The sequence below is a fragment of the Zootoca vivipara genome, chromosome 1, assembly GCF_965207765.1.
Source record: "Zootoca vivipara chromosome 1, rZooViv2.hap1.1, whole genome shotgun sequence".
In the NCBI taxonomy this organism is placed as follows: Eukaryota; Metazoa; Chordata; class Lepidosauria; order Squamata; family Lacertidae; genus Zootoca; species Zootoca vivipara.
Window position 1 is genome coordinate 106,601,321 of NC_142582.1, and position 22,333 is coordinate 106,623,653.

Genomic DNA, 22,333 nt, shown 5'->3' on the forward strand with positions numbered 1-22,333 from the left:
ATTTGTTGTGTTAAACAAGATGAAGCAAATAAGCCAACACTTGCATTTGAAACATGACCATCTATGAAAAAGTGAAAAAGTCTGCTTTGCTATGTGGAAAAGAACAGGACTGGGTTGGGTGAGAAATTAACTTCTGAAGTTAAGCACTGTAAAATACATGATTCCCCATTCCTGGACCCAGGGATAAGCAAATTATTCCAAATTCTGCAATAACTCAGAAGTCATACTCACATTATTTAAGGTATTTCTATACACTGCCCTCCCCTCCACTAAAAACAATTCCAGAGCAGTTTACAAAACATTGTTCATTGGAAGCTTACTGGAACTTATTACGAAGTAAATGTGCACAGGATGGCAGTCTTAGCTTACACGTGTCTTGCTTTTCATCCTTGGGTATGTACACACACAAACCTTATTTATTAACAAACAATATGTTTTAATTATTTGAGCCTTCAGGCAGGATGCATGCATATTTAAATGGAAATCTTGATTTAAGTCAATCAGCCCTGTTGTCCCCGCTTCCCTGGTGCTAACATGGATGTTTTCCTGGCCTCAAGAAAAAAAGGATATTGTAAAAAGCAAAAATGGTCAGATTCCCCCAATATGCCCTTCCCTCGCATATAACTAGTCTCACATTACTGCATCTACGGAAACCTAGACCCTATGTGAATCAACAACAGGATAAGCTATGCCACCATGATGAAAGTGTGTGCATGCCTTCATGGGATAGTAATCCTGAAAGCAAAGAGATTTTGTGCATTATATATGGCGTTACCCTCCTACTCCACGCCCTCTGAACAATACATGCACCTAGTTCTACTAAGATGCTGATTCATTAACGAGTACGGCTATTAGGTAGACGAGTGCTTGAAAAGTCTAAATACTTACCTACAAGCCAGCTTTACTGGTAACTTGGGTGTTTCCCTCCCTCCACTAGGCCTATCTATGTACTGAAAAGAATTACTTGCAGTTTTCTCAGCTATTTAACACAATCCTGTCAATTTGTAAGCTTCCAGTGGTTTTGTACTTGAGTCAAATACATGCCAGATATAAAAAGGCTTCTTTCAAAGGATCACAAACAAATTAATACTTTAAGCAACCTATAATTCATTTTCTAGTTGTATGTTTCTAGAAGCACTTAAGTGTCTGTAAATTTCTTTTAAGTATGTGGTAAGGATTTATTTTTTAATGCAGCCACCCAATACTTCAAAGCTGCTTTCTAGTACCAATCAATGTGTTCTGTTGCCTTCTTTCATAGAAAGAGTGTACATACTAATCTCATATGTGTATGAGGCCACCACCCTCCAACCCACAAGGCCTCCACAGCCCATGTTTTACTTAAGCGAGGCTTTTAGAAATGCAAGGCTGCCCTAGTTTTGATGATATGCTAAATTCTTCTTTCTTTTGGCAGAAACATGAGGAAAACCAAACCACATCCCTAGTAGTACCTAGTTACTTCTCAGTAAGAGCAATCAAGCAGGATTCAAGGAAGCAGAGCATGGCTGAAGAAATCTGCTGTATGAGTCACCTGAGTAATCTGCTAGCAAGCTGCATTCTTTCAACTCAACCACTTTATTTTACCTTGAGTAGCCAGAAAACCTTTAAGTCACCAAAGTTCATTCTGAAAATGCAGACCTCACTGCTTTAGAGATTACACCACTGCAATGAAATTAAACCCCTGTATCTATGAAGTCTTGTTCCAAGGACTACCCAAGGTATAAAATGAAAGTATACCCCATTTCAAGCGCCCTAGTAAACTTAAGAGCAGGGGTAAATGACAGCCAGTAACTTAGAGCATCTTTGGACGATTTCCCACAACTATCTGGATATGCCCAAACCTTCTGCCCACTACACTAAAATTTCAAGTAAATCCTTCATATTACCAAGACACTGTAACATTCAGAAGCAGAACCAAACCATACATTGTAAGATGTTTTATGAAAGGCCAACAAACCAAGGTCCGAAATCAAAGTTGGAAGCTGTCTTGCAAAGTCAGTTTGCACCAACTGTGGTTTGGCACATTCCGCCCTTGAAGTCTGCCAGACTACAGAGCATGGAGAATGACAACATTTCACCAGCAACAAAACACCTCTCACAGGCATTTTCACAACATAAGCCCTTAGTCTGCCTGGCAATAATCTCATTTGACCTCCTCTCCATCTCATACCTAGGCAGACACTATCACAATGTTGTTGTTGTTGTTTAGTCGTTTAGTCGTGTCCGACTCTTCGTGACCCCATGGACCATAGCACGCCAGGCACTCCTGTCTTGCACTGCCTCCCGCAGTTTGGTCAAACTCATGTTCGTAGCTTCGAGAACACTGTCCAACCATCTTGTCCTCTGTCGTCCCCTTCTCCTAGTGCCCTCAATCTTTCCCAACATCAGGGTCTTTTCCAAGGATTCTTCTCTTCTCATGAGGTGGCCAAAGTATTGGAGCCTCAGCTTCACGATCTGTCCTTCCAGGGAGCACTCAGGGCTGATTTCCTTAAGAATGGATAGGTTTGATCTTCTTGCAGTCCATGGGACTCTCAAGAGTCTCCTCCAGCACCATAATTCAAAAGCATCAATTCTTCGGCGATCAGCCTTCTTTATGGTCCAGCTCTCACTTCCATACATCACTACTGGGAAAACCATAGCTTTAACTATACGGACCTTTGTCGGCAAAGTGATGTCTCTGCTTTTTAAGATGCTGTCTAGGTTTGTCATTGCTTTTCTCCCAAGAAGCAGGCGTCTTTTAATTTCGTGACTGCTGTCACCATCTGCAGTGATCAAGGAGCCCAAGAAAGTAAAATCTCTCACTGCCTCCATTTCTTCACCTTCTATTTGCCAGGAGGTGATGGGACCAGTGGCCATTATCTTGGTTTTTTTGATGTTGAGCTTCAGACCATATTTTGCGCTCTCCTCTTTCACCCTCATTAAAAGGTTCTTTAATTCCTCCTCGCTTTCTGCCATCAAGGTTGTGTCATCTGCATATCTGAGGTTGTTGATATTTCTTCCGGCAATCTTAATTCCGGCTTGGGATTCATCTAGTCCAGCCTTTCGCATGATGAATTCTGCATATAAGTTAAATAAGCAGGGAGACAATATACAACCTTGTCGTACTCCTTTCCCAATTTTGAACCAATCAGTTGTTCCATATCCAGTTCTAACTGTAGCTTCTTGTCCCACATAGAGATTTCTCAGGAGACAGATGAGGTGATCAGGAACTCCCATTTCTTTAAGAACTTGCCATAGTTTGCTGTGGTCGACACAGTCAAAGGCTTTTGCATAGTCAATGAAGCAGAAGTAGACGTTTTTCTGGAACTCTCTAGCTTTCTCCATAATCCAGCGCATGTTTGCTATTTGGTCTCTGGTTCCTCTGCCCTTTCGAAATCCAGCTTGCACTTCTGGGAGTTCTCGGTCCACATACTGCCTAAGCCTGCCTTGTAGAATTTTAAGCATAACCTTGCTAGCGTGTGAAATGAGCGCAATTGTGCGGTAGTTGGAGCATTCTTTGGCACTGCCCTTCTTTGGAATTGGGATGTAGACTGATCTTCTCCAATCCTCTGGCCATTGCTGAGTTTTCCAAACTTGCTGGCATATTGGGTGTAGCACCTTAACTATCACAATAAGGATCTTTTAATGACCTGTGGTAACAAGAAGCTCATAATACAGCACTCTTCAAGGCACCATTTACTGTTGGTTGATTGATTAATTGGTTCTCATGGGAAACTTACAGATTCTTGCTTCATACAATTAACTCAAGGCAGTGTCAATTTACTCTTGGCAGAAAGCCAAGGTCTGCCTGACCTGGAAACTACTCTCTCTGATTGGTTAACGACCAGCACTGAACTCTGTTATCTAGGAATGCTAGCACAGCGTTTTTGTTGGGTGTTAGGAGTAGGAGTGCTGCGTATGGTTGGAGAGAGAGAGACAGAGAAGATTTATTTTGCTTTGCTTTGTATGCGGAAACTCTGCTGGTTTTATTTTCTTTTAATAAATCCTGTAAATAGTTATTCTGCGTCTAGCCGACTAGTCATTTCCACCTCAACTAGCTTCTGCGCTGTGCAGGAAAACTCTGCTACGTTTGGGCTAAAGCCACTAGAGCTATGCCTGACACTTCAAAATTCTAAGACTCCTAATCTGCTGTGTCCTACTTTGCAAAAACAAATCCCTAAGACAACGCTTCCATGCATACGTACACTTCTCAGCCTCTTTTTTATAATATTTTATATTCCCATTTTCTAATTTTACATAATCAAAATATCATTTTATACAACAAATTCCATATACCCAATATTAATATCATCCCCTCCCCCCTTCTGTGGTTACTTGTTATATTGATTCCTCTGCATATCCAAGTTAAACCTACGTAATTATTTTTTGTCCCAACCATATTTAAACCTCTTCAATTAATTCTCCCAATAAGAATCTAAGATGTGCAGATGACTACATGTTCGCTACATGAAGAAAGCTAATAAAGGCATAAAATAAGCCTTTGGCAATCAGTAAGAGAAGCCACTTCTGAGCATACTCAGAGGCAGTGGAAAACTAGACCAGGCTGCCTAAACATTTTGGTATCAATCATAAGGAAGCATCCTCTCCCCCCCCCAACCCCCGTTTACCCATACCACACCCACTGCCCCTGAAGCAACAAATGCTGCCAGTACCTAACTCTGCTATTCTGACATAAATTCAAATTGAAGGGAACGCTCTAGATCAGGCACCCCCAAACTCGGCCCTCCAGCTGTTTTGGCGCTACAACTCCCACCCACCCCCCGCTAACAGGACCAGTGGTCAGGGATGATGGGAGATGTAGTCCCAAAACAGGTGGAGGGCCGAGTTTGGGGGTGCCTGCTCAAGATGATGAGCCTAGAAGTGACAATTCAAGGGCTGCATCCCTGTTAGCCAAAACCTGTACCATACCAAGTTCCACTGGTGGAATACAAATCAATCCTCCACCAGCATCAATGCACCACACCACTGTACTTCAGGTTCAGTATGCTGAAAGCCCGCCAGACTCAGAAAGGAAGTAGTAGTTAAAAGTTTAAACTCACTTTAAAAATGTTTAGAAGTACTGTACTATTAAAGTCCGTCCTTATAAGAAACTAGCTGGCCCGGTCACGCGTTGCTATGGGTCATCCCTGTGCTTCCCCCCACCCTGTCCCGATCCATGACGTATCCCGCCCCTCCTCCCTCCACCCCCTCGGCTCATCCCTGTGTTTCAGTAGGATACCATTCCGTCTGTTGTCCCTGGGGAGTGTTGGCCCCTCCCCCATGTATCTCCATACCTTGGCCCCCAACTCTTGGGGAAGGAACTGTTAGGTTCTGGGTTCTATTTCCCAGCATGCACTTTTGTCTGAGCCCTCTGTTGTTCCCTCCCCCCAGTATCTTCCTACATTTGCCCCTGCACACATATCGTGAACATTTTTATATATTTAGATTAAATTTTTTTGAAATAAGAACATGAGAATAGTATAAAGCAGGCACCCCCAAACTTCGGCCCTCCAGATGTTTTGGACTACAATTCCCATCTTCCCCAACCACTGGTCCTGTTAGCTAGGGATCATGGGAGTTGTAGGCCAAAACATCTGGAGGGCCGCAGTTTGGGGGTGCCTGGTATAAAGCCTAGGTTAAAAGGGGCATGACTGCCCTTACTTAAAATGGCCGCTGGAGCCTCGCATGTGACACAACGCCCACTAATTTAAAAAGCAAAAACCCTTCGCCGTGCCTCCAAGTGCGTGTTAGGGGAAATGATGAACAACTGCCTAATGCTGCCAGGCATTTATTAATGCAGCCACTGGGAGGCGAGGCCTAGTCTCTCGGCCTTGGCTTGGGCTAGTATTTAAATGCGAGCTGAGGCCTTCACCCTGTATCTCCATTCCTTGGCCCCGGCCTGACACTGTGGGTTGTCTGGTAATGGTGGTTTCAGTTGCTCGGTTGATGATGTCATTATTTGGCGCCGCCCTTCAGAGCTTTTGCTGGTGACAGTGCGCAATCTGCCTTTCTATTGGATGCTGCTGGAGTCTTCAGACCTTCTGCTGGTGATGTCTAATTTGGGGGTCACTTTTTTGTGTGTTTAATAATTGTTTTAGGTATGAAAGGTGTGCTTTTTTGGGGGGGGGGGGAAATACGCCAGATCCCTCCCTGGTGGGCAAGGTACGCTTTGCCCTACCGTGACAATCTTCCTCTAGGTCAATTCCTAAGATTAAAATGAAATTCATCGGACCCACAGGACTTTAAAACCCATTCAAAAATACTTTCTGCATCTTTGTTAAAACAAGGCTATCCAAATTCTGTAATAACTGTAATAACTGCTGTTCAAAAAACACAATTAAGGGAGAGGTCAACTCTTCTTACATCCTGTTCACATGTTAGCACAAGATCCATGCACATTTATGCTGTCTAGAGTACAACCATATGACTTTTGAAATTGAGAGAATTATAAGGCGACATTGACATTTTCTTAAGGACATCCCTGAATGTGATAGGATTCCCCTTTTCCCCAAACATCACACAGAATCATTAAGAGATATACTGGTGCACATGGATTTAAAATCTACACCCACACAATGTACTCTATCTAATCCTCCACGTGGCTTTTTCAGATGTGGTCATTATACCTCCTGTAATTACATGCTGCAGGTGAAATAATTTACCAACAAAGAAGGTGTTAAGTTTGTTTTACAGGCATTTGCCACATGTGCGACTCCAGATGTAATTTATGTTATTAGATGTCCTTGTGGATTATTATATGTAGGTCATACTCTTAGATTTACAGTATTAAAGTAAGAATATCAGAGCATCAATCTAGGATTAGGAACAATGTAATTGATGCTCTTTTAGTACAGCATTTTATTTAAGCGTCCGATTCGGATGAAGATACGACATTTTTCGTAATTTGGGTATATCTCGTTCCTGTAGAACGTCCTGTAGATTTATTTTTCTACTTGACTCTTTGCATTCCTCAGGTTTGAATACTGAAATTGATTATAGTTGCTTTCTATGAGTCATTATTAATGCTTGTATGTGTAACACCTGTGTATGGATAAAGTTTGTTTTACATTTGTTGTTTTAAAGGGGTCACTTTAAGAAGAAAACCTTACAGCTGCAGTGCTGTCACCCGTAACTAAAATCTATGCTGTGCCTGTCTATATAATATTACATTGTAACAGTTCTTGTTTACTGGAAACCACTATAAGTTCTATTATCTTGATACTTCATATATGGTGTGTACTTCTATAGCAAAATTGTTTCTATAATTTCAATTTGTTAAAATAAGTTGAATTACGACATTATATTCATTTATATTACTTACCCTGTTTCTCCAAAAATAAGACGTAGCCATGAAATAAGCCGTAGTAGGATTTTTAAGCATTCAAGGAATATAAGCTATACTCCGAAAATAAGACATAGTGATAGGCGCAGCAGCAATGCTGGCCATGGCAGGAGAAGGAGGGAAAAATAAGACATCCCCTGAAAATAAGCCATAGTGTTTTGTTTTTTTAGGAAAAATAAATATAAGACGGTGTCTTATTTTCGGAGAAACACAGTAGAATATGTACAACTGATGAAGTCCAGGAAGGCGAGTTCCATGACTTTGATATACTACATATGAACATGTACCACTGATGAAGCCCATGAAAGCGAAACAAGACATTATTCCGGAAATCCTTGTCAACTCTGTGGAACTGTAGTAGGCTCCAACTTGGACTTTATGAACATATGTGGAACAGAAACTAGCAGGTATTTGGTCTTTATGAATGAACTGATCTATTGGGACTTCTGTCTATATTATTGCACTTTATGTGTTGTTTATGTGCAAGGTAAACATTTGATATTGTGATAAGAATATAAAGAAGAGTATTGTTTATGTCAGCGTTTCTCAACCACTGTTCCGCGGCACACTAGACGCTGGCTGGTGTGCCGCGATGTGCGGCGACGAGAAGGGCGATTTGCATTGTCACGTGCCTGGCGGCCGCCAATGAATGACCAATGAGCCGCCGGAAAGCAATATTTCTCCTCCTCTTTCCCAAAGCTCAGTGCAAACGAGCCTGGCGGCCGCCAATACACAACACTGACCCGCAGGACGGCTTGTGAAGCCTTATTACAGGAGATTGCAACCAACACAGCAATTGGCAAGTGTTTCTTACAGTCATAATTATAGTCAATATAGGGCAGCACAGAGTTAAATTTTTTAACTTTTTTAATGGTGGTGTGCCTCGTGATTTTTTTCACGGAACAAGTGTGCCGTGGCCCAAAAAAGGTTGAGAAACACTGGTTTATGTGAATGCACAGCCGGTTACGTCTTGTGTATTTGTTGAATGTATTTCCCGTAACGCATGGTTTGATGTTGTTTTGTACTGTACTATTAGGCTAAAAACAATTTTCAGTTATGTGGATACAATTTTTTTTTTTTTATTTTTAAATAGAGTAAATTTGCCGCTTCTGGTTCTAATAATTTCAAGTAAGTTCTCTGAAAAACAATGTGTTCTATAACGTCTGAAAACCACTGAACACTTTTGGTTGAAGGCCCTTTAGTTTTGTTTTGTTTTTAAAAAGAAGCACCTTACGTTTCTGATAAAACTTTTATGTGCAAGCTGTGCCTTAGCTGGGGAGCAAATTAGATGCAAAACAATTCAAAATAAAAATGTTGCTACATCATTTCTCCCACTTTTGTGGGAGAGACCCGTGTTGAAAAAGATATTGGGCTTGAAAGGGAGTATGGAACGACCTCCCAAAGGAAGAGATGGTATAATTTGTGTACTGTGGGAGTAAACCTGGAAAAAGGAACGTCACACAGGTCTTAATGCTGTGTGATGCTAGACTGAAAAATGTTTTCTAAGAAGGTTTAAGCCAGGCATCCCCAAACTCGACCCTCCATATCTTTTGGGACTAACAGGACCAGTGGTCAGGGATGATGGGAATTGTAGTCCCCCCAAAAATCTGGAGGGCTTAGTTTGGGGGTGCCTGGTTTAAGCTGTGACTGAGTGGGTGCCTGGAGATTTGCCTTTCTTTGTTAAAAAATAATAATCAATAGCTTTTAAATAAGAGGGCTTGAGTAGGAAAGGGGGACAGTCAACCACGTACATAATGCTATTCAATGCTTACTTTCAAGGTGTGAGAGAGATTTGTAAGTATCTTCACCTCAAGTGTCATACTTGGTAACATTTGGGGTACCTATGTACCTTGCAGCTACTTGCCATTTACATCAAAATAACTAATGAAATCATCAATTTAACCCTGGAAATAGTGGGAAAGAGAAAAAATAGGTACTGGTATCTTAGACAACCTTGCAAAAGGGCAAGGGAATTGCACACAAGAACACACTTTATTTTCAGCTGTGCTGAGATCAGCCCACGGAAGAAAGCATTCATCACCCTGCTCCACTTCAGCTTCTTGCCAATAGTAAGAGAGTAGCTCATGGGGCAACATTTTGCTGATAGTTTGGCAATGCTGGGTAGCTTAGAATTCCATGGGCAGTATTAAGGAAAGAGGAATAGAAAACCCTCACAAACCATGATTTGGCCCTATGTCCGAATGCAGTCAAACACATAGTCACAAAAGAATAGTCATTCTAACATATCTACATCTCATTCACCAGAAACTTGTTCAACCCCAACTTATCTCTGAAGCAAAGGTAACAGCAAGCATTTACCTTTTGTTCTTCTCTTTCTGTTGCATTATGACAGTGCTCGATTTTCCAATGCCTCAGAAAGTCTCGAAGATACCCAAAAAGGGTGAGGACACCATAGCCTACATAAGTCAGTACAGCAACCAGCATTGGCGTTTCCTCAAAAGCTTCATTGAAAGGTCTTTTATACAAGCCTCCATTGTGAGCAATATGCGGGAGCTACAAGGAAAAGAGAGCTGTTAGCAAGGTAGGATTAGTCAATTCCTTAAGAGTTTCATATTAAATTTTACCAGTGTACACAACCAGCACCATGTCCTGCTCTCTACAGCCTTCCCTGAAGCCCCATGAAAACCCCTGCCAACCTACAACAATCACATTTTGGACTGCCCATCTTGACTGCAATTTCAGTGTGTGCTGCTCTCAAACACTATAAATATTGTATCAATTTAAAAAACATTCTGAAGAATGATGAATGCAAACCTGAATGGGTTTGTAGAATTCCTGCCATGCAGCACTTTCTCATCTGCATGACTCACAATTTTTAGGTATTGCTGTAATGCAACCGCCCAGAACATTTGGTCCCTGGATATTGTTACTGCTCAAAATTAGAGATTGATGTAAAACACCAGATAGGCTGCCTAGTAGAGTCTGACCTAAGTTTTTTTAAATCCATTGGCTGTTTGGATATCTGAATCTGCAGATTTTGTATAGCGAGATTTTGGTACTAATTCCTTGTGTTTGGATAAATGAACTTTTGTATAATGAGTGCTTGGATAGCAGAACCTGGGTGTACTGTGGTGGTACTGTCCTCTACGTGGACAGTCCATTAAATAATAATGGTGCCATAAATAAAGCTTACAGCCCAGGCATAAATTAAAATAATCTATATTTGAACAAATTAAGATAATCCGTATTTGAAGTCTTGTTTTCAGAACTGGATAGGCACTAGAGCCTGGGTAATGCATTGATACCCAGCAGTATATCATGAGTGAAACTGCCACCGCTCCTGAGGCCCTTCTCCACCTACAGTGCCTGGCGAGCGGAGGGATGAACAAGCTGCATCGGTCTCAGCATTGTACCTCTCTCCACTTCTCAACATCGTTATGTATCACTACATCACAATGTTTGGCTGGTGATACATTGCAATGTTGAAAAGCAAATACCGGTATCACCCAGCCGTATTAAGTAATGAAGTGGGAAAGGAAGCAGGAGGTATCGACTGCTGCCTGAACCACAAAAAGTAGCCAGAGATAAATTTTACATCTTCATTTAGTTCAGACTATAGCAGGCATGTCCAACTTTCAAGAGACTGAGATCTACTCCCACTATATATATAAAAACAACAACTGGCAAAGCTTTTTTGGGGAAGTCATAGTTGTTGAGCTTTTTGTAGGGCGCCAAAGCTGTTGAGCTGTTTTCTTTTCTATTTTTTGGGTAGGGGGAGGCTCCCACGGTCTACCACGGGCACCCCGCGATCTACCAGTAGATTGTGATCTACCTGTTGGATATCCCTGGACTACAGCATTCAATGGAGCTGGGAAAGAAACTGCTAATCACCTTTACGCTGTAACTTGCTAGGATAGACTGCTATAAATTGCCTTACATCCACTGCCCTTCATAACCACTTGGAAGCTGCAGCTGATAGAAAACGCAGCAACTGATGCAACAGTAGAAAGAATAATAGGCTGGTCCATTACCAATGGCACTGGCTACTGGGCAAAACTCAAGATACTGGTTTGGGGCACATGCCATACATAACCATCGCACCAGAGCTCTCTCATCAAGGTCAAGAGGAAACTTCTACTAAGAGAACACAAGCTAATAAGATTAGCTTGGTGTAGAAGAACACATACTTCTCATTGATGGCTACAATCAATGTAGTTTGGTAGCTAGTACATCTGCAGAAAGTGAGGAGGAATTAAAGAACCTTTTAATGAGGGTGAAAGAGGAGAGCGCAAAATATGGTCTGAAGCTGAACATCAAAAAAACTAAGATCATGGCCACTGGCCCCATCACCTCCTGGCAAATAGAAGGGGAAGAAATGGAGGCAGTGAGAGATTTTACTTTCTTGGGTTCCATGTGTTGGGCAAAATACGCACCAACCGAGTGGCAACAGCGGCAGGGTCGATGAAATAACAAAGTCGTCTTCAGTATCTTTGCTTGCTTTTATTTACAATTATATACACCACACTCCTCTACTCCATTCCTCATTTCACAATACATCACCACCACCACACCCATGAACCATTTGGGTAGCTTAAGTACAGAATTCAAAATAGTCAATTACCCAATCACATTACAGTAAGCAAACTCTACCTTCAATTATTCAAATTAGCAAAAGCTCACAGGTGTGTTAACATTCAGAACAAGGTTACAAACAGACATCTCTGTGTAGCACCATTGACCACATCAGTCTTAAAGGAAAAACCTAACACCATGATCACTGCAGATGGTGATAGCAGTCACGAAATTAAAAGACGCCTGCTTCTTGGGAGAAAAGCAATGACAAACCTAGACAGCATCTTAAAAAGCAGAGACATCACCTTGCCAACAAAGGTTCGTATAGTTAAAGCTATGGTTTTCCCAGTAGTGATGTATGGAAGTGAGAACTGGACCATAAAGAAGGCTGATCGCCGAAGAATTGATGCTTTTGAATTGTGGTGCTGGAGGAGACTCTTGAGAGTCCCATGGACTGCAAGAAGATCAAACCTATCAGTTCTGAAGGAAATCAGCCCTGAGTGCTCACTGGAAGGACAGATTGTGAAGCTGAGGCTGCAATACTTTGGCCACCTCATGAGAAGAGAAGACTCCCTGGAAAAACCCCTGATGTTGGGAAAGATTGAGGGCACAAGGAGAAGGGGACGACAGAGGATGAGATGCTCGAAGCTACGAACATGAGTCTGACCAAACTGCGGGAGGCAGTGGAAGACAGGAGTGCCTGGCGTGCTCTGGTCCATGGGGTCACAAAGAGTCGGACACGACTAAATGACAACAACAACATCTTCCTCACCAGACCTTCACAAAACAAGGACTGTGTAACAAAGGCCTTAAGGTAAATGCTAAACGGCTTAATTTTTGCTTGGCTTAATCACTCTTTCATTCTGGTTTGTTACATTTTGTATGCTAATGTGCACTACTCTTAGCAGGATTTTATTGGCTTGCATTCCTGGACAGAATATTCTGTTCTCCTTTTGATGCTCCAGAATTTCAGAGACTGATTTAGTGGTAAGGCCAATGAGATGTTTAGAAGCACGCAATATCCCATGTTCTCACAAGTAAACCCTTCCTGAAACCACCTTGAAATATTGCCAACAAATTCAGCAATCCATTTGGTGAATTTCAATTAACAAAATGTTTCATAACACAAGCTAGAAGACTGCCTTTATATTAACATATAGCCCAAGTTGGCTAAGAATGCAGCATTAAGATGCATAAAATCATAGCTCTAATAAAATACAACATATAAGACTGTCAAGTTACTTGCTTTCTATCTTCTTCAGAGCTTAAGGTCACAGATGTGCATTCTTGGGATTGCTTCTTAACAGCAGCCGATCTTGTTTGAATTGTTCAAATAGTAATCTCAGTTAACAGCTTGTATTTAGTGTGCCAAGGAAAGATGGGAGGATCCTCAAGAGTAAGAAACTTGATCATACCAAACATCTCTCAGAATCATAGAATTGTAGAGTTGGAAGGGTACCCAAGGGTAATCTAATCCAACCCCCTGCAATGCAGGAATCTCAACTAAAGCATTCATGACAAATGGCCATCCAACCTCTGCTTAAGAAAATTCCAAGGACAGAGAGTCCACCACCTTCTAAGGGAATCAGTTCCACTGTTGAATTGTTTTCTTTGCGGTGGAGGGGGGAACCAGTTTTAGTAGATCCTGTACACCTAGTAGGTAGGTAAAGGTTAAAAAAAAGTGTGGGTGGCATTGTGGGCTAAACCACTGAGCCTCTTGAGCTTGCTGATCGGCAGGTTGGTGGTTCAAATCCCCATGGCTGAGTGAGCCCTCATTGCTCTGCCCCAGCTCCTGCCAACCTAGCAGTTTGAAAGCACGCCAGTGCAAGTAGATAAACAGGTACTGCAGTAGAAAGATAAACACCATTTTATAAAAAAAAGTTTTTATTGATTTTCCATTTTTAACAATATTATAACATCTTATCTCTATTGATACATTTTTAGCTCCACTGAGCTACTCGACTTCCCTCGGTTACGTTGTCTGGTTTTTATAAAACACATGTTAATAATTTCACACATTTATATCTCACAATTCTACACTTGTCCTATCTTATCATAAACTTGATACACAAAATAGAAAATTTCTTCTAATAAACGCTGTATGGTTTATCTCAGTCCTGCCAATGTCATTACATGTTTACAGTAACTGTCTATATATTGAATAAATTTCCAATCTCTCTGAAATGCTTGGTCACTCTGGTTTCAGATTTTCCCCGTCAGCTTTGCTAGTTCTGCATAGTCCATCATCTTCATCTGCCATTTTTCCACCATCAGTAATTCTTGCTGTTTCCACTTTTTGGCTAACGAGGTTCTAGCTACTGTAGTGGCATACATAAACACACTCTGGTCAACTTTAGATATTTCCTCTCCAATCAAACCCAACAAGAATGCTTCAGGTTTTTTCTTTTGAAAAGTATACCTAAACATCTTTCTAAACTCATTATAAATCTTTTCCCAAAATAATTTAACTCTATCGCATGTCTACCAGATTTGATAGAAGTCTCCTTCTTTAATATTGTATTTCCAACAATTCTTATTTCTCATTTTATACATTTTAGCTAGTTTGGTTGGAGTTAAATACCATCTATACATCATTTTCATATTTTCTTTCAATGTCATACATGCTGTGAACTTAATTCATTCATTCCATAAATTTGACCATGAATCAAATTGAATATTATACCCAAAATCTTTCACCCATTTTTTCATTACCTCTTTTACTCCTTCATCTTTTGTGTGCCATTCTAATAATAAATTATACATTTTTGACAAAATTTTACTTTTACTTCCCAACAATTCGGTTTCTAGCTTAGATTGAGAGAAGGTAAATGCCATTTTCGTGTGCTTTGGCTTCCATCATGGTGTTTTGCTGTGCCAGAAGTGGTTTAGTCATGCTGGCCACATGACCCAGAAAGCTGTCTGTGGACAAATGCCATCTCCCTCAGCCTGAAAGCAAGAGGAACACTGCATAGTTGCCTTTGACTGGACTTAAGCGCCCAGGGTTCCTTTACCTTTTATCATAGTAGTTACTAGGAAGCCTGGTAGAATCAACATTTCACTGATTCAAAAATATTTAAGGTACTTAATCTTAACACTCTGAATACCAAAGCCTTTAATTGTTGTTGCTGCTGTGGCATCTTTTTAATATCGGTAATAAAGGTCTGCTACTTAATATACAGACAGAAGCTGCAGATGATAGCCTTCCTCTTACTTCTGAGTCCTTGTCAAGCTTTGGCCACATTTCAAAGATTTTCTCTAAAAATATTATTTAAAATTTTGGGTCTCTTGCCACCCTTCAGCTGAAGATAGCTTATGATATTATGGTATTCATTAAAAAAACACTCACAATAAAATAAACTGGAGAAAGTGGCAGTACTAAAACATTCTCAGAAGTCAGCAGCCAGGCTTTCTGTGGAACAAAAAAATGCTTTATGATCTTTATGGGGGGGGGAAGGGCCATAACCCTGTGGAAGAACACATACTTTGCATGCAAATGGTCTGAAGTTCATCCCCCAGCATATAAAGGAAGAGCTAGGATGGACTCCTGCCTGAAAAACCTGAAAAGCTACTGCCAGCCAGTGTCAACAATAAACACAGTTGAAATATTTTCCTCAGCTCTGACCCCAATGTATCTGTGGTAGTTTCCTATAAGGCCTTCACCTTGGAATAATGGCAGTACAATTGACTTACATATTACGTGTGCATTACATTTCAGGAGTAACACATAAATCCAAAATAGTCAAAACAACCCTTTAAAACCGAGAAATGGCCCATAAAAATCATGGTGCAGCACTTACCAGCTACAGTCCTTAGTCTTCCTCTTCTGTGCTTGATGTTGTTCCATGAAGTGATAGGAGAGGCTTGGGTGTATGATGACGAGTTGCATGTGAAATGGTTGGCTCCGATTTAGCTTCACAAGTTGATTGCATGGGCTAGTTTGCTGCTGCATTTGTGGTGGTTGTTTTTTTTTGGTGAGAAACATGGTGATTAGCAACTATCACTGTTATCTCTTGAGCTGCTCAAACATTTCTTGATAAAGACTGAAAGTGTCTGTAACACCATATGTGATTTTGAGGCTTCGTTCCAGAAAGGGATCAAAGTCAGCAATCAAATCATTTAGGTGCTTTGCTGTTTGGAAGACTTGAGAGAATTCATGCAGATTTCAACTTATGAAAATACATACCATAGTTAAATTACGGAACTTGCTCCCACAGAAGAGGTAATGGCCACCGGCCTAGATGGCTTTAAAAGAGAATGAGACAAATTCATGGAGGGCAGGGCTATCAATGGCTACCGGTACTAGCCATGGTGACTATGCTCTACCTCCAGTCAGAGGCTTATGAATACCAGCTGCTAGAAACCACAAGAGGAGTGTTCTTGTGTTTGAATCCTGCTTGCTGGTTTCCCACTATGAGAACAGGATGCTCTTCATTAGTCAATTTTTGTCCAAGACCCTCAATTATTCCACTACTTCCTTGACGCCAGCAAAGCAATCAACCCCCACTTGCCTGAATATCTGGACAATATGTTCCACTTTGTTGTTGATCGTTGGAAAACACTCAAAGCCATTCAGACATTATTTCCACAAGTTTCGCCAGCATGCATTCATTGATCGCCTAATATGTGATGCAACTAGCCTTGTTTAAGTTGCCTTGAATCTGTGAAACACAACTCGGTTGAGAGATTGGTTAATGGAGGTCATATTGGGGGAGAGAAAGACAATTTCAACACTGTTTAGGACAAAGTGGAGTGCCTCGGGGTGGCTAGGAGCACTGTCCAAAATCAGTAACAGTTTAAAGTCCAGTTGATTCTCTTAAAGGTAGAACTACACCACGGGAATGAAGCACTTGTGAAACCAATCGAAAAATGCTGCTGCAGTCATCCAAGTCTCTTTACTAGAGCACAGGAAGGTTATTTTTGTTCTTGCCTTTGAGGACATGGGGTTTTTCTAACCTGTACAGCAAACCTGATTTATTAAATGCTCGGCTGTATTGCCACACCATCTTTAGCTGCTTTGAAGCCAGGGATTTCTTTTCCTGTTTTGGAGATGTAAGTCTGGTCAGGCATCCCCCCCCCCAAAAAAAGGCCAATCTTGTCATCATTAGAAACTTGCTCAGGAAAATATCCCTTTTCATCTATCAGCTTCTTTAATTGCTCAGGGTAGGCTTTTGCTGCCTCTTTGTCTGCAGATGCAGCTCCACCAGTTATGTCCACATTTTTCAGGTAGAAGTGGTGCCTAAAACTGTCACACCAACCATGGCTGGTTTTGAATTCCTTTCCAGGCGGCCAATCCTTGGCAGGTGGTTTGAAGAGTGCCTACAGGTTGAGTGTCTTTTGTCTCAACATGATAGGCACATGTTTAAAGTTCATGTCTTCCAGCCATAAGTATAATGCCTTTGCAGTCTTCACTAAAGCCTTGCCACACCTGCTGCCACAACTTCACAGGTTTCTCTCTTGAACCTTAATGGCACAGATGCTGGATTAATTGCAGCTATATTTCCACATCACACTGGAGACCGACATGCCATCCTCTCCTCAGCCCAACGCAGTCACTTTTTCTTGCAGTGTTGGAACCAATCTTTGTCTCCAATGTTGCACACCAGTGGAGGAACCTGACTTGCATTTCATAGCCATGCTTCCGAGGCCTCACAGCTGCACCTCTGCACTCTCTCCCAAAGCTGCTGCACTCTCCCTGCACCTCCAAACACTCCCCCAAAGTGGGTGCAATGGTAAGTTTGTTGACTTTCCCCTTGTATGCCCACCTTTTTACAGACAAGCGCATAAAGTTGAAAATCTGTATGTTAAATGTGCATAAGCTGCAAGTTGACTGTATAAGCTCTGCTCATTGCCAAAGCAGTGCTTGCTTTGAGTGACAAAGTCACATTGAGAAAGAGGCACAACTCTCAGAGCAAGAAGGATGAAAGGGCTCATAAAAGGAGATATGAGCTAAATTGCATAGGTTCCAAACCAGATAAGGCTATAAAGCTAAGAACCTGCACTATGAACTGAGCCTAGAAACTAACTATATAAACAGTGCAATTAGACATATGCTCCTTAAAAATGAGCAGCAAAGTACAATTCCTTGTGTTGATTATAAGCTTGCAGACATGAGGACTATATGTAGCCCAGGGATGAGAGGTTGCAATAAATAGACTGATGTTTCTCTTATCTTTTGAAGACGGTGTCAAAAAGCTTTATTCCAGTTATTTATTCTGAACTCTTGGGATACAGCAACTTGGAAATCTTCCTTCAAAAAAGGTTTATCAAAAAAGAAAGAAAGCCAGATACAGGTCAGTAGCTGGTCATGAACTTCCTTTTTTCTCTCTTTTTTTAAGTAGGGAGTCATTCAACACCCTGAATGAGGTTACATAATCCCAGCTATTCAGTGATCCCAACGCTGTATGCCCCTGGTACCCAGACATGTGTTATCTTAAGGGATTTCCTCTTTCTTGCTCCAACTGACAACTTAAATGCAAATTCCCAGTAAGCAGACATGGCCACTATGAATGTGGCTGCTATATATGTAGCAAGGGGAAACTCTCTCTCTCTCTACTGAAGCAAATATAGATTGACTACCCTAGATATACAAAGTAACTGATTCAAGAGGGGACTGACAGGGCTGGCACCAAGCCTGCGCTATTCTGCAGCACATCAAACAGAAACTAGGATAAATTAAGACACAATAAGTACAGTACTGTCCCAAGCCTCAAACCTAGGAAGGTTGTGCTCGCTTCGGCAGCACATATACCGGTACTAAAATTGGAACGATACAGAGAAGATTAGCATGGCCCCTGCGCAAGGATGACACGCAAATTCGTGAAGCGTTCCATATATTTTTTTTAAAAAAAAAACCTAGGAAGGTTACGCTGTTCATACAGTAAACTCAAGACATGAGGTGTCAAAGCAAAGAATCCACAAAAGCAGTCACTAAATATGCCATGGTGACTGCCCACCCCCAAATGTCCTTTAATTTCTGGCAGTGAAGGAGTCAACCAGGATGAGACTCAGACAGGCTCTAACAATAATTGCGTGCATGGTTACCAAAAGCTCTCAATGTGTGAAAAGGCAGGAAGCTATGGAAGTTGCTCTGAAGGAACGGTTTCCGGCTGGGTAAGCCAACTGTTTCTGCTCATAGGAGCTAGCAGGGACTAAAAACCAAGGGGTGGTGATAGTGCGTTCAGTTCCTTGCATTTCAGGCTAGCAATTCAAAATGTTAGAATTAAAGAGCATTTGCTCAGTCTTACCTAAGATTAGCAAGATGAAAGAACAATGCTTGACATTTCTCTCCCTGCTTTTTGACACAATTCATAACTCAGGCTAGAAATGTAGAATGTTATAATTCATAGCAGTTCTTTGTAATAACATTCAGTGTATTAGAAATTCAAAGAATGCACTGCAGCTGGCAGAAGCACTCTTTTCTAACGTATGTTTTTTATGGTCTGATCCTCTCTATTGCTGCTCAGAAGTTCCACCACATTCAGTGAAACTTATTCCAATTAAAGTTCATATAGAACTTCAGAGAAACATGGTGAGAACTCATTTGTAGAACAGTTGGAAGTCTTGTAACTTGAACACAGCATGTTACTCAGTTGTTTTAAATAAAAAACTTTTGCACCACTGCGAAAGTGGGCTTTACTTATTTATCAACCAAAATATTTATATACTGCTATTCATTAAAAGTCAGAGTAGTTTACAACAGGCATACATAAAACCATACAATAAAAACCACATAAAAAGTTATAATCAGTGACCCACTAACTATTACCAAAAGATCATTTCTTCATTACCACTATAAGCTTGGTGACACAGAAAGGTTTTCAACAGGTGCTTAAATATTAAAACAGAAAGTGCCTGCTAAGCATCTATTCAACAAGAAGTTCATAGGACTGGGCCAATAAAACAAAAGACTCAGTTTCTAGTTGCTGTCAAATGAGCCTCATCAACTCAGGGGATAACCAACCACACTCCTGCAGATAATTTCAGAGATTGACCACAGCCACCAGATGCTTTAACAATGGTGTCACATGTTGTTGGCCATGTTGCCCCATCAACAGTCTTGCTGCTGCATTCTGCACCAACTGGAATGTCTGAACTAAGCCCAATAACAGTTCCACACACAGCATGTTGCAGAAATTTCGTTGTTCCCGCAAGGGGACAATGACAATAAAGATCTATTCTATTCCAAGCTTCAGGTTTCCCAACTGAACTATCAGGCTATCCCTGTGCAAGAATGGCCATAACTTGCAACCCAAACAGAACTGGTAAAAGGCACTTCTAGTCACATTTGAGCATCTAGTGATGGAGATGTATCCAGGGGTGCTCCCAAGCTATGCACCTGCTCCTTCAGAGGGAGTACAACCCTATGCAGAACAGATAACTTTCCAATCTCCTAGGTAGGGGAATCACCCACTCCAAGAGCCTCTCCTTCCAGGATTCAAATACAGTTCATTGGCCCATATCCAGTCCATCAGTTCATTCGACACCAATCCAGAGTTTTCACAACTTCTCCAGATTCAATCTCTGTGATAAACATAGGCGCATGTGTGTGTTTGTTTGTTTGTTGTTGTTGTTGTGTGTCACAGGTTCTAAATGAAGGATCTTACATACCCAAGATCTGATTTAAGCATGACCCTTGGTTACTATTATTTTTTATTAAATTTGTATACAACCCTATACCCACTTTCCCAGAAACTGGAAGCAGATACTGCACCTGAGACACAGTTTCTAGCTAGCCTATTAAAACAGGTCTCAGTACAAACTACCACAGAACATATGCTTCATGTGAACATGTAGTTTTCTTCATTTCTGTAATAAAATTGCCTGGATAAGGAATGTCCAAAATGCATAGTTTTCTCACCTATTTTAAATCTTTAATATTTGGGCTTTTAACAAAAAAAATATGTTTGCAGGGAGAGTGTGAATAGTCTTAAAATTCAAAATGGAAAAGGTCAAAAGGCATGAAGTGAATCAAATATTTTAAAAAATGTGTTCACTGAACTTGGTCCAATGTATTAATTCATTCAGTCTGAATAAATTTAGATCACTTAAAAAATGCATATACTAAAGCAGTATTATGGTGAGACTGGACTTCATGGGTGGCCAGTAGAAAATAATGGTTGTGTACCAAGGTCATCCAGATTGGGTTGTTGAGGAATAAAAGAAAGTTTGTACAATGAAGTGATTGTCATCAGAAGACAACTGCAGTAGTAATCAGTAAACATTTGTCAGCATTGCATTCAAGTGAAACAAAGCAAATCAAAACACAGTTAATAGAGCAGCGAGTTTACTCACTAGTAAGTGTATGTAGGATAGACTTGAAGGCTATTAAATTCTGCAAGCCTTACTTCTAAATAAACCTGCATATGATCAAGCTACAAGAAGAGAAGGTTAAGGGGTGATATGATAGCCATGTTCAAATATATAAAAGGATGTCATATAGAGGAGGGAGAAAGGTTGTTTTCTGCTGCTCCAGAGAAGCGGACACGGAGCAATGGATTCAAACTACAAGAAAGAAGATGCCACCTAAACTTTAGGAAGAACTTCCTGACAGTAAGAGCTGTTCGACAGTGGAATTTGCTGCCAAGGAGTGTGGTGGAGTCTCCTCCTTTGGAGGTCTTTAAGCAGAGGCTTGACAGCCATATGTCAATAATGTTTTGATGGTGTTTCCTGCTTGGCCCTTGTGGTCTCTTCCAACTCTATGATTCTATGATTCTAAGAAAAGCAGCAAAACACAATAAATCATAACCAAACTGTCAATAATGGCCAGAACATCTTAAGATATAAAAAGTAGTACAACTACTAAACACACTTCAATTTCAAGCATCATTTCCAGAAATAAGTAATACACACAGTAAACTGTGTAACAGGATTCATGGTTTTTATATAAAGCACCAAAATGTGGCCTTAATTAGAAATTCAGTGTTTCTTTTTTGTTTTACCACACACACACACACAGCATGCCAATTCAGAGGGCTGCACCCCTGTGAAACACCCCCTCCCAACTAAACTATAGAAGAAGAAACAGAGCTTCAGGCCTGAAATGCTGTGAATGCAGTTAAATAAAAAGGATTAAATAGGTGGCAGATCCCCTTCTTACCTGGCCCTGTGACTTACTGAAGCCTAGATACCGGAGTCTCATCACTGGGGACCATAACTGGGGACCATAACTTACCCTTCTGCTAATTCCCGCCACTACCACCCCTGTTCTGGGGCTTTCCCGTTGATCTGAATATGAAGCTCGGGCAAAGAAGACCATGGTGTGTGTGTGCGTGCGTGTGTCAGGCCTGCCCTCGTGCCATCCTTTATTAATCAGGATGCATTGGAATGGGGGTGAAGGAGACTCGCCTTCCAGCTTCGGAAGAGAGTAAGCCTGGAAACCTCACTGAAAGCAGCCAGTAAGGCCGGCGCTGAACTCCTCCCTTCTTCCCCTTCTTGAATGCGAAGAGGAAACCAGGGGAGTTAATTTCGAGACACGAAGTGTGC

The 22,333-nt window shown here is 41.1% G+C and overlaps 1 protein-coding gene and 1 pseudogene across 1 annotated transcript in view; one reads left to right on the forward strand and one right to left on the reverse strand.

Annotated features, from left to right (window-relative positions):
- The window catches only part of SPTLC2 (serine palmitoyltransferase long chain base subunit 2), a 63,021-nt gene that overhangs the window by 39,764 nt on the left and 924 nt on the right, over nt 1-22,333 (reverse strand). Inside the window, exon 2 of the mRNA XM_035107965.3 lies at nt 9,638-9,832. Coding sequence (XP_034963856.1) covers nt 9,638-9,832 — 195 coding nt within the window. The remainder of the gene's footprint in view (nt 1-9,637; nt 9,833-22,333) is intronic.
- On the forward strand, nt 18,575-18,687 carry LOC118075631 (U6 spliceosomal RNA; annotated as a pseudogene).